At 35.3% G+C, this 20076-nt stretch overlaps 1 protein-coding gene across 1 annotated transcript; it reads right to left on the bottom strand.

Annotated features, from left to right (window-relative positions):
• Positions 1-261: 261 nt before the first annotated feature.
• On the bottom strand, positions 262-20074 carry pdcd11 (programmed cell death 11). Its single transcript, XM_042761587.1, is given in 37 exon segments — positions 262-502; positions 1115-1213; positions 1215-1275; positions 1446-1599; positions 2232-2400; positions 2655-2905; positions 3756-3899; positions 3992-4180; positions 4256-4424; positions 4527-4649; positions 4734-4856; positions 5892-5948; positions 6070-6247; positions 6479-6584; positions 7448-7537; positions 7618-7699; positions 7840-7902; positions 8663-9147; positions 9232-9347; positions 10330-10482; positions 10591-10804; positions 10897-11067; positions 11442-11636; positions 11746-11871; positions 12491-12742; positions 13287-13433; positions 13536-13596; positions 13684-13808; positions 13900-14109; positions 14927-15034; positions 15231-15406; positions 16220-16328; positions 16701-16862; positions 16958-17125; positions 19330-19464; positions 19570-19682; positions 19917-20074. Coding segments are annotated over 36 exon segments (5439 nt in total). The 5' UTR covers positions 19669-19682; positions 19917-20074; the 3' UTR covers positions 262-333.
• Positions 20075-20076: the final 2 nt, after the last annotated feature.

Raw genomic sequence — 20076 nt, 5'->3', positions numbered from 1 at the left:
GAAATGCTGCATCTGGAGCTTTTGATAGCAGAATACATACAACAAAACATTTATTGCAAAACTTCATAGCAATATTTTAACCCATAATAATCACTTATCAAACAGAAAAATGTGGTCATTTATAGACATTCAATGATATGACAGTTCAGCAAACACATGCAAATGCACCTCCAGCAATATGTAAATAGGTGCACAAGTGATAAAAAAAAAAAAAGCAGGAGGATTAAAGATAAGATAAAAAAAAAAAAAGCAGGAGGATTAAAGATGGGTGGGTGGCAAAAAAGATTCTTTGTCCTCAAATATCCTATTAATCGTAAGGTAAAACAGATGGCTCTAGCTGGCAGTTTCTGCTCCTTTCGACTCCACATATCCTAGGGCTTTCTGTTTGACCGCCTGGATGGTCTCAGGTGTGCCGTTCTTCTTCTCGTACTCCAGAAGCTTAAAGAAGAACTTGATCTTCTTCACCGACACACTCAGGTGAATCACACGATCAAAAAGCTCTCTGGAGGAAATGGAAAAATATTTTTGATTATGCATTGTGCGAAAACAAGAAATCTGAATTAAGATTAGAATTTCAAGAGTCTATTCCACTCTACATATAATATAATATAATATAATCTTTATTATATATAAGGGGCTAATCAAAAAGGTCCATTCTTAAAGGGCTCATGACCAACATTTTGAAGAATGTTGGTAACCAAACAGTTACCGGTTGCCATTGACTTCTAGTTCAGCCAAAATGTTGAATTCTGGTCATCATCTACTCACCCTCAAGTCGTTCCAAACCTGTATGATGTTTTTTTTCTTCTGAGCACAAAAACCCATAATTTTGAAGAATGTTGGTAACCAAACAGTTACCGGTTGCCATTGACTTCTACAGTATTTTTTTTCCATGCTATGGAATCAAATGTTTACTAACAGTCTTAAAGTATCTTCTTTTGTGCTAAACAGTAGAAAGAAACCCATACAGGTTTGGAACGACGTGAGGGTGAGCAAACGACAACATTTAAAATTTTAGGCTGAACTATCCTTTTAAGAATTCATAATTTGGACTGTATGAAGTAAAAAGTTCTCATTTTCTCTCTGACTAGTATCACCCTGCAGCTGTGTTTACCTCACTTCCTTCTGAGAGCCGTGCTTCACCATCAAGTCTATAAACACGGACCACAGGTCTGTGCGTTTGGGGTAGGTACTCAGGACCTTGTTAAACATTGGCTCTCTCAGCGTTCCCGTACTGAAACTCCAACCGGGCAAATTTGACAATCAGGTCCACATCTGGAAAGGAAACAATGCATGAGCTGTAAACAGGAAACCTGCAGGGCCTGAATATCATCCAAACTGCCTTTCAGATTCCTAATTATGAATGAATCTATTCCTAGTGAGACTCAACGCATGCATAAATGTGGGAATTAGGTGTGCATGTCTGAAGTGTGGCTGGCACTCACGTTCTTTATTGGACAGGCTTTGCAGCGCCCTCTGCAGAAGGGCATTTGCAGCGTCACTCTGATGCTGTCGTAGCAGGAAGTTGCCATAACTCAGATATACAGCTTTCTCCTGTTTGAAGCGTTTCACCATGCTTTTATAAAGACTCTCAGCCTCCTAAACACACACACACACACACACACAAAATACAAAATGTAATACAGGGTTTCAAATTTTGACAACATTTGTTCTCATCCACTAAACAACTTGCTATCAACAACTATCGATCAATATTAGTAGTAAATAGCATGGTTTTATTTAATTTAAATTCAAATAAAACATTCTACAACAACAAAAAATATGATATTATTGCTTACCGTAATATGCATAAAATAATATATATATATATCTATATTATATATATATATAAATATATTATATTATCTATATCCATATTCATTGTGTATTATATATATATATGTGTATAAATGACAAATATAATAAAACTATCAATCTAGCATATATATATATCTAGCATAAATAAAAATTAATACTAAACAACAATAAATACTAAAAAACATAAATTAAAAATAAAAATAATTTACTGTCACTTATCAAAAATACAAAAGTTTTGTAACAATATAAATGTTTTACTGTCACTTTTGGTCAAATTAATGCCTTGCTGAATAAAAATGAAACTTAATGACTCTAAACAAATTTGGTCAGACCGCCCACTCTTAAGCCAAAATATATGTCACTGCATCCCTTCTAACAACCACACAGATCACATGACTGGACATAATGCTTACTTTGATCTTGTCCGACTTGGCGTAAATGTCTGCTAGCTGCTGATACACAGGAAGAGGTTCACAGTACTGGATGGCCCGTTCAAAGACTTTCTGCAAGCTTTCTTGTGTCCCGTACATGTTCTCCAGATTTAGTATGGCCACCCACACATTCAGCTTCTCCTGCTCCTCTCTAAACACACAAACAAACCGGTTAACTCTTGTGACAAAACTGAGATTTCATTCAGATGCTATTAAAAAAAAAAAAAAAAATTATGCAAGAACAGGGAAAACCAACATACCAATAACCCTTTGATCAAAGGCCTGTCATTTATTTGCAAGTAATGTCAAAGTGGAATTGTAAAAAATAATGACTGTTTTCAAACATGTTTCCTGTAGCTGCATGCAAGCTGTACTTGACTTAATCGCAACCATCAGTATTTTCACCTGAAGGAGATGGTTTTGAGGGCTCTCTCGCCGACCGCACGCGCCTGCTCGATCTGCGTGGCCTGCAGATGGAAAGCCATGTACTGCAGCCAGAGGAGGGAGCTGTCTGGAGACGACAGGAGCAGACGCTCAAACGCCACTGTGCTGTCCGGACGCACAGACGTGTCCATGAGCTCCGCCTCCAGCTTGCTGAGCTGCTGCTCCGCGTTCTGCTGCTCCTGCTTCAACTCTTTACGGGACTTTTTCATCGGCTGGCGAGAAAGAGGAGCCATTTACTGTGTGTGTGCAGACTATGATTTGTAAAAAGTGACAGCAAACAAAACGAGGATTTTTCTGAGTATGTTTTATTAGAAAATGGTATTTTAGACTCGCAAATTAAAATTGTTTTACTTCACATTTAACTGAACTATAGGGTTTTTTTAAAGTTTAATAATCACTTTAATTATCACACAAGCAGTATTGAGAATATTTTTCCTGTTCCAAAATGAAATCAGAAATGTAGCATTACATCACTTGCTTACCAATGGATTCTCTTCAGTGAACGTCAAACATCAAAACTGATAAAAAAAAAAAAAAAAACAACAATCAACAAACAAAAAACAAAACCACAAACCAAAAATCTAAACTCTTATGCAGCAAAAACCTGTGGCGTTTGTAAGAAACAAACCATCACTTCCGGCCAAAATACGTGTCATCTATCCATACCAAGTTGTGTGGATTTCTTGTGGATTATTGTGATGTTTTTATCAGCTGTTTGGGCTCTTATTCTGATGGCACCCATTCACTGCAGAGGATCCATTGGTGAGTAAATGATGTAATGTTAAATTTCTCCACATCTATTGTGATGAAGCAAACCCATCCATATTTTGCATGATCTTTAGGCAAGTCAATTTTCAGCAAACGTTTATTTTTGAGTAAACTATTCCTATAAACTATAAGACATTTACGATTTTTATTACCTTAAATTTGATAAAACAATTTTCAAGATCCTATAAATTCTACACCAAATTGTTTCAGTATGTGCACCTTCCATTGTTATTAGAAAATTAAATAAATAGATACTCAACAGTCTACATGGGAGCAACTTGTGTGTGAGCTCACCTTGCTCTTGACTTCCTGCTCATCCTCACTGGAATCATGGGTGTCGTCTACTGCGGCAAAAGGTGTTAAAGAGCACAGTGTGGATTCCCATGGGAAGCCAAAAGCCACCTTCAGCCGTTCTGGTTCCTTTGCCTCTGGCTTACCCTAAACAATCAGCCGACAACTGTTACACAGCTGTACACCCATATCAAAATATAAAATCAACAGAATTGATCTGAAAGGAGAAGATGCGTCACCTTTACTTGGACTTGATTTTTACGCAACGGCGTTACTTCCTCCTCTCTGAAGAACACTTCTACACCACTGTCATTATCCTCAGTTTTAGTTCTCTCTTTTATTGTTTTCTTCTTTTCTTTGGATTTGCCCTTTACTGGGCCTTCTTTTTTCTTTTTAATCGTCTGTCCATTTTTCTCATCGTCTTGTTGCTAGAAGGATTAAACACAAGGTCAAATCCATCCTCTATTAAACTATCAGTTAAACACAAAAACACACACACTTACCTGGCTCTCAGAATTAACCCGCTTCCTCTTGGTGGCTTTCTTGTCACGTTCTTGCATCTCCTCTTTTGTCAAACGCAATGGAAGCTCAAGGGATTCTGGGAGCAGATCTGGTTTGCCAGTGTCCTTTGACAGCAGTGACAGGCTCACATGCTCGTTCTTGGAGTTCACACTGATTTAAAAGCAACTGTCTTTAGTCGTATAGCACTACAAATAGATACATTTAAATTTATTATTAATAGCTGGTCATTTTACACATGTAGACACGCATTACCTGAGGACCTTGGCTGTCAGCAATGCATTCGAGGAAATGTGTTCGGAAAACGTTTTTTGGTTGTTCACAAAGTATTTTGTAGCATTCTGGAAAAGAACTCTGCCTGAGATGGTCCTTGATAACCTTCATACAAGAAAAATCATTTTAATTCAACTCATGAGGCTAAAAGGGTTTCTTTAAAAACGTGCAGCAAAATCAACACTTTACCTCACAAATATGCCTAGATCGGTAACAGACATCAAATATCCCCTGATAATCTGGCCCTCTTTTATATCGGAAATTGACTGAATGTCTGGATCTGTAAGATTCTTATTGTGGTCCTTATACAATCTGCAGAAAGGGGATAAATTTGAGTTTAAAATGAATACAATGGAAAATGTAAATTACTTGCAAAAATTGAAAACTGAATAAAAAACTAAAATAATAATAAAATCAAATTATAAAAAGGAACAATACAATGAGACAAAGCTAAATTTTAAATCATCATCATACTCAAATCTAACACAAAGCAAAACTGAACTCTTACGATTTATTTGTAATGCTTTCAAGATGACTACAAATGGAAACGGCCTGCCAGATGTCCACATGAGAACAGGCCTGTTTTATGAACTAAGTTACAAATGACTTTTCAGACAGTTGCCAAAATATACAAGAAAAAAATAAATAAATTATTGTCATCATCTGCATAATTACCCACATCAATATTCTGAAAAGAAAGCAACAGATGATATGGTATCAAACACCTACACAGACCTCCAATTTATTACTTCAGGCAACGCATCACACTGCTGCGTTGAAAGAGCACAAACCACAGCAGTGTTCATTTCAAAAAGATTTTTTTTAGAACATTCAAAATAGTAAATAGTTTAAAAATCATGTTTTGCCTCATATTTTTGTAAAAAAAAAAAAAAAACTAAATTAAAAAAAAAAAAAAAAACTAAATGGCCCAATTTATTGTCAAAAGCCTAGTTTCAATGTCTCATGAAAGAAGAAAAAAGTAAAAAATAATAATATATAATATAAAATAAAATAAGGTAACATTTTGAAAAGTAGTTACAATGAGATTTTTTACGTTATTATTGTCATTATCACATTATTGTCAAGTAATATTTATTTTGTTAAATGTAGTTGTATTTGTTTATTATATAAAAACTTCAATAATAAATAAAATAAAAAATACATTCAACAGGTGAAATATGACAAATATACATGGTATAACGGGTAAACATTTAAATAAAATAAAATAAATATATAATAATAATAATAAATACATTCATTTATTTAATGGAATGTTTTAAAGAAGAAAAGTGATGGCGATCTACAACCCAATTCAATCTAATTTTGAAATGATGCTTGGTTATGTACCTGGAGGGACGTAATGATATGTTGAAGTTTTCATTTTCCTCCCCAATAACGCAGCACCTGGATAAAAGACATGCACACACATAAACAAACTTCACATTTTAAGCGTTTTAATGCTTCTATGCAGGAAAAATCCTTCCAGACATTCGTCATAAACAATTCCAACTAGGTCATGACTCACCGGACTAGTTGGCCCAGCTTGTAGGACTCTAGCGGGTTGTCTGTGAATTCATCAGAGAGATCCGTTACCGAAGCCAAACCCGAATTCCCAAATGGGAGTTGGAGAAATAGTCCCATGTGAGGCACAATTTTCCGAACCTTCGCCATGGTGATCACCCCTTGCTCCAGCTTGTACATCCCTACAGCAACGGCACACACAGGAAATGCTAAAGAGACTCGAGGGACGACCGCCACATGCGTCATGATGGCAGAAGCGCGACATCAGGAGCTGTGTGACTCAGCGTTTGGTATAATGATAATGAGGACAAAATATGAACTAGGAAATGTTGCCACATCAAAACTCCTCTGACAGTACTGATAGTGCTGTGCTTCAAAACAGTTATGATTGCAGATAAAACTATAAGTATTACCTGTGAGTGAAAGCGAAAGACGAAAAGGTTTGCTGGTACCAAGACCAACAACCTTTGCAGAAATAGTCTGTCCCAGTTTAAAAAGCGTCTGTGGGTGATTAGCTTGCTGTGGGAAAAACAATGCAAAAACATTATAGCTTGATTATTCTGAAATTAACAAAACATGCTTTTAAAAAGTGCATGACTTAACATTTAAGTCACCAATAAATTAACTCTTTCAAGTAAGTAACATTACTTTTCAAATACTGCATTTAATAAACAAGTAGGGAGACAAAAATTAGTGACTTTGCTTTAAATAAGTTCCACAATATATCAAAAAAATACAACAATTCAACATTTAAATAAGATCATCATAATATCAACAGACTTCATACCATAGAAATTTCATAATTGCCACCAATGTCAATATCACAAAAAGCCAATACTAGCCTAAATAAAAAACAAACAAACTTCAAGCTCACTGAAGACAAATATAACAGACAGCGATTAAATAAGAATAAGAAAACTCATTACAATGCAATTGTATAAAAACCACTACAGTAGAACAAATAAGAAACAATACATACATTGTACTAAGTAATAAACTCTATAAACACACGTGGATATCTTCACTGTGTAAGTTAAATATATATTTCTTCTTATTAAAGTTACAAAAGTGATTCAGTCAAGAGCAGTGAGAGATTTTCTTGCTTTTGTTGGTTGATAAACATGAATAACAGACAGCAGGAAATATTAGACTTTAGTGACCACCTAGCACAGCAACGTCACGTCAGTGTTTAACCGTGATACATAACATCATTGTTTGCTTTTGATGATGATAAGTTTTAGTGACCACCTAGCACAGCAACGTCACGTCAGTGTTTAACCGTGATTGAGACGATTCTTGATAAATTTCTTCCGGCTAATCGTGTGTACCGGTATATCGCCCACCCCTACGAACAAGGAAAGCAAAGTTGTACAGAGACTTACGCTAGGTTTGTTAATCATGGCTAACAGTTCAACCGTTCCCATGACGTTGGGCTTCACATGGACTTCTAAGCATTGTGATTCTTTGTCGAACTGAGGAGAAGACAAAAAATACTTCAGCAGCTCATGCAGTTTAATATTACATTTCCCTTTCTTAAACTGTAAAAAGCTACCTTTGATGCAAAGCATATGACTTCATCTCCAGGTTTGTAGCTCAATTTGTCAATCGCCTTCTTGTCAGCATCATTCAGTTTGCTGAAAAAGAGTGAAGTGTGTGCCACAAAACAATGAACAGAAAACACACACCCAGACAAATGTTTGGTGCAGCTGTTCCCATATGCTGCTTGCTCACATTAATGTAAAATTAATGTATGGAGAGCTGTAGAAATGCATACCTGGGCAGAAGAGTGAGTTCAGGAAGGGAAACCTTAAAGTCGGGATGAGAGATTGGCAGGAACCTGTTGAAAGAGAATATTTTATGAGAATAAAGAAATTAAAAATTTCAAGCTCGCTAAATATTAAATAAAACAATGCCAAGGGTCCATAAAAGCTGACATTATCACCACAACACCAATGAAAAGTATTCATTCGAGCATATTCTTCACACTGAGCCACAAAACCAAAATATGAGTCGGTAACTGAGCAAAAAAAGAAAAAGTGAAATAATACAAAATATTATATTTATATTAAATACAAATCCACACTAAAAAAAAATAAAAAACAAAAAAAAAAAATAAAAAATTAAAAAAAAAACCACACTCCCACAAAAAACAAAAAAAAAAAAAAAATAAAAAACTAAACTAAAAAACAATGCATTTAAATTAATGAAATACAAAAAAAAAAAAACAATAAATACAAATTTAATAAAAATGTATAAAATAATACAAATACAAATTTAAATAAAAACATTTAAATAAAGTAAAACATAAAATACATTTTATAATGAAATACAGCATTTTAATAAATAAAAAGTAAAATAATAAAAGGAAATATAAAAAGGACTTTAAAAAATAATGTTGCTTTAAATAAAATAAAAATAAAAACCCCAAAATAAAAAATAACATAAATACATTATACAGTATATATTAAATTTTTCTTTTTGCCTCTGGCTGAGTATTATTTGAAAGCCTTGTATGTGGGGTTTATAAATAGTCCCATTTAAAATTCACTGAGACCAAGTAGATTCTGTGACAGACAACTTAACACGGCTATATTTACTTGTGACCATGAACTGTTAGCGCTCCAATCACTCTGGCTTCGACCTTGCTCCCGACCTTCAGGGATGATGTTGGGAAGCTGCCAACCGCTGGTTTCTCCTCGATCTGAGATACATGGATACTTCCTGTGGTCCCTGATGGCAGTATCACCACCACATCCATGGGCTTCACCTTCTTTACCGTCACTGTCATCACTTCCCCAAGACCTGTGCTCTTAGATTTGCTCTGCTCCTGTTTCTGCGTTTCTCTCGTGGCGTTCTGTTTCTGACACTCGACAAGAGGAAGTCCTCCCAACTCCTCGCTGCTGGGCTCCTCCACAGTCACATTCAGACAGGAACCAACGTGAAATTTCTTTGAATTTAATATGTCATTTATGTGAGTGCGAGTGGGAATGATGGTCAGGTGACCAGAGTCACCCAATGAGACGACAGCAAAGTCTTTGTCTGTGTACTGGATCGTGGCAGTGAGTTTGGAGTCCTTTTCCAACTGAAGACAAACAAAAAGAATGAAGTTTAACAGGCCTGAATAAATCAGATGGTGTGGATTTTCAGGGCTTTGAGTTGGACTTACCTTTTTCCTCGTCGCCGCGGTCAGCTTTGGAAGCAGCGACACATGGACCTCAGACTTCGAAAGGTCGACATGGAGGACCACTGCAGTGAGTTTGCAGCCTGGACTCACATTCACACCTGAAACATTGACACAAATCTAGTTAGATGAGAACTAGCATGTTATCCGTCCACGTCTAGATCACCAAAGTCACACACAACCACTGATATTGTAAAGTTGCCGGTTTCACATGCTTTCCACTAGATGTAGACAGTCCAATGTGAGTATCATTTCAACAGGAAATGGTTCTTTTTGGAATCAAATGATCCAAGACATTCAGCTACAACATTGTTATTGCAAACTAAAAGTAAAATGATTAAAATTTTACGCAAGTATATCGTGACTGTATAATTGTTTGATTGGGTTATTTGAGAAATTGTGCAGTTTAAATTTCGATCACATTTTGCCTTTTTTTAAATAAGGGAAATTATATTGTTTATTATATTATATTATATTATATTAGATTAGATTAGATTATAGGTTTCATTGGTGTGTGAATGTAAAGTGAACCAAGTTTAAAGTAAGACCAAAACAATATATAAATAAACAATAAACACATTTTCACAGCAATAAAGACAATAATATTAGACTATTTTTACTATATATTTCTAAGTGAAAACTACAAAAAGTATCACGTAATCATGACAGGTCTATTTTTCAGCAATCGAAAAACTGGAAAACAAATATTAGGTTAAAAACTTGCACACAAAAAAAAAAAAAAAAATTGGAAATGTCAAATTAAATTAGTTGAAATAAACTAAAATTAATGAAACTAAAAATAAAATAAAATTAAAAAAAATAAAAATAACAAAAAAAAATGTAATATTTATATTTAAAATAAAAAAAGAGGAATAAAAACAACAAAAGAACAAACAAACCAAACTGAAGCTGTTCTTGACCAATCAAGTCTCTAAACTGTGAAATTCAACTCAAAAGGGCTTGAGAACGGTTACTGCATTGTCTACTTATGACTAAGAGTTGACATTAGTATAACTACAAACAAATTGTTCTTTTGTTATAACAGTTTAAAATTAATTTTTGTAAGAGGAAGGCAGTCCTCACCTTCTGTGTGGTACTTAGAGACCAATACAGTGGCTTCACTGAGCTGATCTGAGGTCAGTGCGACCGAGCCATCCTCTCGGTTATCTCCCACCGTCACCTTCAGTTTATTTCCGAGAGATACAGCAGAGAGCTGCTGCAGGACGTCAGACTCGCCTGGAGACAACAGAGATTTGGATATCTAGATTAAAGACACTAGAATACAGCAGAAAACAGAAGTTAAACACCTTATCATTTGACATTCATCAGAGCCTACGCTCATACCTCTGCAAGTCATCATCTCAAAGATGGCCTTCCTTTCCTTCAGACCCTGGATCAGTCTGGCTTGGGACCCTTCCCCTGAGAGACTCAATTCTGACACCCTCAGACTGACCAGAAACCTGTTCTTCTCTTCATCCAAATTGGTGACTTTGGCAACAACCGTCTGGCCGATGTCAAAGACGGTTGAGGTGTCTGTGATGAACTGATCGCCCATGGCCTACGACGAGACACAAACACAACATCAAATCCACACAAAAAATGTACAATTTCACACTAAATCCCATCCAAACGACCAAAACGAAGACGTACAGCTTTAGGAGCGAGGCCGAAGAGTTCATACGGGAAATCGACGAAGACTCCATAAGGCATGATGTTTTTCACCCAGCCGACCATCTGCATCCCCACCTGGAGCTCAGAGAAGTTTTTGGGAATGCTGTCGTCCTCCAGACAAGCCTTCAGCAGGGGTTTCTTAGTGAGAGTCTGAACAGAACTAGGTTAAGAAGAACAGAACGATGTGCAAGTTCGTCGACTTGATTGCACAGATACTATTTAAACTGAGCTGGGCTGCGTTTCCAAAAGTTGATCGTAGCTCCATTGGTTTCAACGATGCTTTTGGGAAACGCAGCGCAGGGCGATGACATCACTGAATCAATGATGAACTTTAATTGGCTTTAATTAAAAAACTGAGTGTTTACTACATACACACAATAAAAATGACAAACACTATAAAACAAATCATAAAACAAATAAATTTTACAAAGCACTATAAAAATTTCATTAAAAAACCTTGCCAGTCAGAGATTTTATAGTTCTTTTTACTGAAAACAAAGACATGAATGGCTGTGTGAGGATACAATGCCCTTCTTCTTCTTGCTGAGACACATTAAATTAGAGATGGTGTCGCCCTCCTCCAGCACCATCCAGAGTGGAAGGCAGTTGGTCACGTGGTCAGAGAGGTGCACTGTGGGTATGAAAGCTGGCACCTCCTCAGGAACAATGGAGACCTCCAGACCATCCAGGACTTTGCGGCACACTTTTACTTCAACCGTCTAAATGGGAAACAGCAATGAAAGAAAAAATTACAAAAAGTATCTTTTTTTTAATTTTCACATGCTTTGAAAAGAAAGCAAGTATAAAAACTTGTTTCAGTCAAATTACCTTTCCAACCACAAAGTCAAATTTGGCAGTCTGTGCCTCTTTTACGTCTCCCTCAGTAACGGCCCTGAAGGATAAACGTAGCATCTTTTTTTCTTCATCACAATCCAAGACTTTGGCCTTGACAACCTGCAGAAAACAAGTAAAAGTGTGTTAATTAGTGTGAACTGAAGATCAAAGGTTCAAGAGACAGAAATGTGTGACTGGAATAAATTTGACAAAATACACAATGTGCACGAGCAATTTAATATACACTATCATTCAAGTTTAGAGTTTTTTCTAATAGTTTTTGAAGTCTTTTATGCTAACCATAGCTGCCTTTATTTGATCAAAAATGCACACAGTAATACTGTGAAATATTAACTCTTCCATTTTAAAATATAAATGATTGAAATGTAATTTTCTGCATCATTACTCCAGTTTTCAGTCTCACATGGTCCTTCAGAAATCATTCTAATATGCTGATTTTATGCTTAAGAAACATTATCATCATCATTAAAAACAGTTGTGCTGCTTAACATTTTTTTGTGTGAACTAAGGTACATTTTTATTTATTCTTTAATGAACGGAAAGCTCAAAAGAACAAATCTTCTTTAACAATGTAAAATGTTTAATGTCCTTTTTTATAATTTAATGCATCCTTGCTGAATAAAAGTATTCTTTTTTTTTTTTATCATACTGACCCCAATTTTGTAACAGTTTTAAACTAGATGCATTTAAGAGTTTTTAAATATTGCTCCTCTCTGACCTGGCCAGCGAAGAAGAGCGCTTCTGGATTAGTCACATGCTCTGTGGACAGTTCCGCCTTAGGAACCAGACCCTTCACATCTTCGTAGAAACGAACAATGCAGCCAAAGTCCTTCACACACACGATGAAGCCGTGGGAGATGCGGCCCACCTTGGCATCAGCGTAGGACAGGAAGAGAGGGAGTGTGGACTCAACAAGGGCCTTCTTCCTGGTCAGGCACAACTTCTTCTGCTGAGCGTCCACTGACAACACCTAAACAAACCCATGTTAAATTAATAAGAAGAAAGGTTACAAACACATTGTCAGTGAAACACAAGACTGTGTTCAAGGGGAGAGAGAGATGTCAAATGCCAAGAGACTACAAAATTTGGGAAAAATTAAATAAATTCAACAATAAAACACTTTGCCATTATCTATTTCTTTCAAATAAAAAAAATGCATTAAAACTTTAAAAATGCTCAAAAAACATAAATGTGTAACTTCAATAAAACCATAAAATATACATTTAAGTGAAAATATAATTAAAAAGAAACACAATATAAAAGAAAAAGACAAGTTAAAAAGGGAAACTGGAGTAACCTCACAAAACAAAAACATGAACAAACAAATAAAAAGAAAAAAACCTTATTCTTTTTTTTTTTTTTTTTTACTTGTAGCATTGCCATGTGAAGATTTTTAAAATGTAACCCCAAAAACTGCAAGACTAATTATTACTATTTTTACAATACTTTAATCATCTTGGACATCCTTATTCTTCACTGACCCAAATAACAGTGCATGACTTTAAGATCCTCACCCTGCACTTGACCTTCAGTCCACTAGTGAATATCTTCTCTGGGTTCTTTAAGACAACATCGGCCAGGTGAATTATGGGTATCAATCCTTTGATGTGGTTCGTTATCCTCACGTAAGCACCATGTTTCTGCAAATCCATAACTGTTCCCTAAAACCCACAGGAAGCATTTGACCACAAGCACATTTATTCTTTTGTGTGACATTTCCTGCAAATCCATTGTATTTCGTGCTCAAGCACGGTTATGCCCACCTCAACAATTTGTCCCACTTTGACATCTTGATATCTGAACAACTCTGTATTAACAGTGCTCCTATAAAACAAAAAGAAAAAAATATATAAAAAAAACTGGGAACCCAGAAGACCCTAGCAACCACATAACAGCAGCCTAGCAACCAACCTGCGCAGTGTGCCCATGTGCATTCGTTCCATAGGACTGTAATCTATGATTCTCAGACTGTGTTCAGGCTGGGTCAGCAAGCGGTTTGGGTTGAATTCTTCACTTGCCTCCTTCGTGAGGTTTTTCTACATGTTAAATGCAAATAAAACTCCATTAGACTCTCAGAATAGCGTGCATGTGTGTAGTACATCTGTGTCAAACTAGCTATGTACTCACATGCACAAAGACTGTGGTCCCGTCAGGCATCTTCATCAAGGCTCCAGAGTGGTAGTGCAAAGCAGACATCTTACAGCCCTGCACCACCTCACTCACCCGCTCACTCGAGATGTCATCCAGCACAGCGCCACCTGGTGGCAGGAGATGACTGCGCAGGGACAGACCCACATGCCGCGTGGATGGCTCCACATACAGAACCCGCGCCAGGACCTGAGACAGAGCCAGAAGAAAGAACTTCATTATTGACTGAAAATCAGTGTTATTTTGGTATTATTTATATACTATTATACTTTAAAGTTTTTATTTATACACTTTCAGTTTTCATTTTAGTTAATGCTTCGTCATTTCATTTTGTGCTTTTTATTCGTTTTTGTTTATTTTAAATATTACTATTCAGGATATAGTTATCGTTTATTTCAGCTTTAGTTTTAGTACTTTTATTTCCAGCTTCCGTGGTTCAACTTAAAACTATTCAAAAATTAGAAATATTTTTATTATTAACATTAAATGTTAAAAAGATAACATTTCATATCTAATATTTATATTTTACACAGTTTCTGCAGGTTTTATTTTATTTGAGGCTTTTTAAAGACCTTTTAAGGACAATGTAAAGAAATTTTAAAGTTGTATTAGTGACACTTTTTTATTATTTAGAGTTTATGATTAAAAAATATAAACAAATATCTGCCAAGGAGGTTAATTCAAAAGGGAAAAAAGTCTGCAATCCCCATAACTCAATTTAGCTCACTTTTTCAGAAAGTTTTTCTTTGCATCTTCATTTTGCATCTCAAGTAAATGTATCTTGACTTAAGGATATTTATTTGTATTGGAATGCAAGATAAAAGTATTGAAGTAGATATAGTTTTTTGCAGAGCATGCAGCATTTAATGCCATAACTTTATAATTTAAGACTTTCTGGTCTGATTTAAGTCCTTCATTTGTGTGAGGGCGAATGCCCACACAAACCCTGATTTTTTTTTTTATGAACACTTTTGAAACACTATTTCTATGGCCTTTTGACTCATACCTCATCTCCTGTGTTGTAGGTAGATGCTTTGTCCTCATCAAGGTGCAGAAAATCAACCATTCCAGTAAAAGATGAAAGATACGTCACAATAAGCCCATGAGGAGTAACCTAGCATGACAAAACATCAGCAGACAACGTCAACATCTCAAAAAGATTGATCTAGAACACTTGAAATGATCTTAAAATGGAATTCAAACTGCTTACAGTGACTTGTTACAGCTGTTCCTGCATATTAAACTGGGATAGGAGGAAGTATTTTAACATCGACATTATTATATTTTATGTCTATGTGCAGCTGACTTACCCTCTTGATGCGTGCCTGGATCAGAAGTCCCGGCAGGAGCGTGTCTAGAGTCCATCCTTGCTGAGTCTCTGCACAGGCCTTTCCAAGAGCCTGGGGATCCTGGGACAGACGCACCACACGCCCATCGTTCTTGACTTCCTCTATCAGGACCGTCATGTACTGACCCACATTCAGATCTGAGATAAACAGGAAACTCACAATTATAATACCGCTTGTATTCTGATCAGAGGACAAGGACAGCTCATCCAAAAATTAAATTACGTCAATGTTATAACCATTCCAAACCTGCATAACTTTAATTATTATTAATCTAATAAAATCTAAATGTTTAAATTTTTATTTATCTTTTATTTTTCCAGGAAGGTCCCACTGAGATTAAAATAAATTTCTTCTTCCAGGGAGTCCTGCCCAAAATGACCATACAAAAACTTTCACATAGTTTAGAAAAAAAAAAACATATACACAACACAGAACTATTTAAGACCAAAACAAAACAATCATAAATCAACAATTTAATTAAAACAGCAACAAGGTTCAATCATCACAAACACAAATACAAAAATAAAAAAAATCAAATAATTAAAATGTACTAATAAACTAAAAATCTGAAAATAGTTCAATTTTTCTATGCAAGCATAAAAGACTAGTAATATAATTTGGAAGTGTACCCCATAATGCTTTTACAACAAACAACAACATATGTGATTTCCTCCTTTGATATAATGAGGACCAACCTACATTGTTGTACAGTAAACTGGTGAGCAAGTACAAATAATTTGACATCTTAAAGCTAGTTCTTGCCATACAAACTACTAAAAAAATAAATTAACCAGTATGATTTGAGAGTTATTCATCTTGTCATTGAACTACAATAAACAGTACATGAACACTTATTGCTGAGAGTTATTCATCTTGTCATTGAACTACAATAAACAGTACATGTACACTGATGGCATGTTATGTTGCTGTATTTGTGGTGGATTTTCTACCTTTTTTTGAGGATGTGCTTTGTTTGGGCAGGAACGCTTTAGTGCCACTGATTCCGATGTCGACCAGGAAGCCGTGATCTTCCACACTCTCCACACAACCACTCAGTGTCTAAAATGTTAAGACAGTCTCATCTTAGTTCACAAGTGACAATTACTCATAAAAGATTCAACAACAACTGGGTTATACATACTACCAATAGTGTAAAAGTTTGAGTTACTCTCAGTTTTTTTTTAAAAATAAATTTATATTTTTACAACAAAAAGATAAATCAAATCACACAATAAAAAATATTTATATTACAAAATAAATCCATCAAATTATTATAATAACTATTTAAAAAATAACACAAATAAAAGAAAAACAAAAACCACAAAAATATTAAGCAGCACACCATTTCAGCATTGATAATAATAATAAATGTTTCTTGAGCATCAAATAAGAATATTAGAATGATTTCTAAAGGAAAGTCTGCAAACTCACCATTCCAGGTTTCAAGGAAGCTGCACTCAACACCTTGTTAACCCCTTTAGGGTTGATTGACACTTTAAGACTAGTATGACCCTCCTTAATGGAGTCGAGAGACGAGACAACGCATCTGATCAGCATTCCAGGAGTAAGCAGTTGTGATAGTGGAACAACTTCCTGTGAAGAGTAGACAAACACAAACAAAAATGCATCCTTTAACTACAACATTCACATACAGCTTTACATTTTCATTTCTTATGCAGCTGTGGTACCTTTAAGCTGTCTTCAGAGTCCAGGTTGTCCTTAAGAATACTGGTATAGGAGTCACAAATGTTGCAGATTGGCAGGTAACCAACAAGACCGCTGGGAAAACCAACTACTGCCTCAAAGTCTGACACTTCCTTCACACAGCCCAGCATCAGAGTGCCAATCTTCAGATTCTAGACGGAGAGACCAGAGAGATCAAATACAAGGTCAGTGGCACGACTCAACTCTTGTGTGTTTGTTTCAAAAATAAATAAATACATACATATATACATACACAGTGGCGGACAAAATTATTAGAATACTAGTATTTTCACCAGCTAAAAATAAAAATGGTTTTAAGTCCGTAATTTCTATTCGGAGCCCCGCACATGGCATGCACGAAAAAAAAAAAATAGTAGGCTAAATCGTGGGCATGATTTACTATTTTGTTCCCTCAATTTATAAATTGTGCGCACAATCAAACAATAAACTTCCTCCACTATCTAAAAAATCGAGGGAACCAAATAGTAATTGTGTGCATGTTTAAGTACATCGAGGGAACGAATTAGTAAATTATGTGCACAATTTATTTATTTTTTTCTTGCATTATGTGTGCATGTTTATTTTATTCAACCAAACAATAAAGACTACTATCATAATTCATTCACACTATTCTCAGCCTACTATTTTCCTACTATTTTTTTTCCTGCATGCCATATAAATAACTGACATAAAAAAAATTTTAATGAAACAACATACAGAACCACCAAAGTTTGATTGAATAATTCCTGTTAATATCGCGTTCATTATCGAAGGCGGTGTTCATCGTCTGGTTTGTTTACATCTTTAATTGATTTTTCCAAAAATTTCTGCCGTATACACATAAACTGACAGTCATCACTGATAAGCGTCTACTAAATATTGTAGAAACTTATTATTATTTTTTTTTTTTTTGTAAAGTTGCTTTGCAACGATTTGTATCGTAAAAAGCGCTATACAAATAAACTTGAATTTAATTGAATTGAATTGTATGTGATGTGCGGGGCTCCGTATTTCTAGGAGTGGGTGATATGACCAAAATCTTAATCCGGATATGACTAATTATATATCCCGGTTACGATATATATCACAATATAGTAATTTTTTCTTTTAAAAAGGTTTTAATTATATTAAAATCTTTGATACCATAGAATAATCCTTGTCACCAATGTCAATATCAAACTAATACAAGCCTAAAAAGAGATGACAAAAAAAAAAACAAGAAAAAAAGCCTCAAGCTCACTGAGGATAAATAAACAGTCAGTGATGAAATAAGGATAAAAAAAACTACAATAAATAAGAAATGCTACGTACATTGTGTAAATGAATTAGTCTTCACTGTGTTAATTATATCTGTCTATCTAGATAGAAATAAACACGTGTATTATGTATAGATTCTATACATATATATAAATATATTATTATTTTTTAATTTCTTCTTATTAATGTTAAAAAAGTGATTTAGTCAAGAGCAGTGAGAGATTTTCTCTCACTGTTGTTTGATTAATATGAATGGCAGACAGGACGAATATTGGACAGCTTCCCCTTTAAGACCGAAGTCCGGACCAATATACTGTTAGATATGCGTTTTCTTTTTCAGCTGTTTACTCTCTCTGACCTAAATCACTGTGTTTATGACTATACTTGCAAAGACGGGGATTCTGACGCAAATATATGTTTTTGTCCAATTTTGCGCAGAAGTTTAATTTGTAACTTTAGATGCGCATTTGGAAGTATCGCATCAGAATCGAGTGATGGAAACACTGAATTTCTAATAAAAATGCCTCAATTCGCAAAAAAAGGTGAGGTGGTTTTTGACTTGTGCAAAAAAGTGTTAATGCGAATAATGGGAGATGGAAATGCATTTTGCGAATAAATTCCTCCAAGCGCATCAAAAAATTCACGTGACTTTGCTCTATGGGACGGCAAATCCTGACTAACCAGCGGACCGATCTTGTTCCACAGCATCTGAAATGTTTTTATATGGTCATTCGAAAATGCCCGAACAAAGTCTGTCATCAAAGTATTTCTGTATAATTGCCTTCCAGTACTGTTAAACAACTGCGTTCCCAAGCGGTGCTTGTTCACAAATGTTTTGTGCGATACTCCAATTTTGCAACTTTGGATGGAAACCCGGCTATATCTACTGTGTGTGTGTGTATGTATATAACTATATATATATATATATTATATATATATATATATATATATATATATAGAGAGAGAGAGAGAGAGAGAGAGAGAGAGAGAGAGAGAGATGTATACACACACAGTAGCTATGTTTCCATTTTAACTCATTCATTTTGATTATATTAACTCAATATTGCAAATTACAAATATCTCATATGCATATACATACCCGTAAATGAAGAATTTCCACAGTGGCGGCAGTATTAAGCTTTAAATCCTCTCTTTCCACTTTTTGTTGCTTAGTTTTTTGCTTTCCATCCTGTTGCACGACCTTTCTCTTCTTCGTGACCACTGTTTCACGTGTCTGAAAAACATCACATACATGCACATTACTCTCACATCAGAGGTGAAGGCAGCACATTGATCTTTATTCATATCACTGCAGGAGTCACTACCATCATCATCTTACTTCAAAAAGATTGTCCACTTCATGTGCCTTAACATTTTTGGACTCGGTGGTCTTCTTCTCTGTCCCACCACGGGGAAAATCTTCCTCCATAGTCGCCATTCTTCACAATGTACCTAAATATAAAGGCTCTAATGAATTCCAGTATAAAACACAGAGCCTTTTAGACATGAATCCTTGTCTTGTCTAACATCTGCGCACGTGTCTTCATAAAACTGCAGGCATGGACACATTAGAAACACAACATATACTATTATGCAACGTTTAACCAACACATTCCTTACATTTAAACACGCAACACGTGCCAGTAAAAACCCTCTAAAGGGAAAAAACAAATAATTTTTACTTACGTTCTAAACTGTTGCGTAGATCAATGTAAAATTCTCTGTGTAAGTCAATCCCACATCATGCTCCTAGAAGCGTGCGTTCTGTACGACCCGGACGTAAACACTGAGAGGCGGGATTTAAGATGATTCCGCAAAGAAAAGAATCAACCTATAGAATGACGGG

The sequence above is a fragment of the Cyprinus carpio genome, chromosome A1 (genome assembly GCF_018340385.1).
Source record: "Cyprinus carpio isolate SPL01 chromosome A1, ASM1834038v1, whole genome shotgun sequence".
Taxonomy (NCBI): Eukaryota; Metazoa; Chordata; class Actinopteri; order Cypriniformes; family Cyprinidae; genus Cyprinus; species Cyprinus carpio.
The sequence above is the reverse complement of the archived record's forward strand: the minus strand, read 5'-3'. Positions and strand labels throughout refer to the sequence as shown.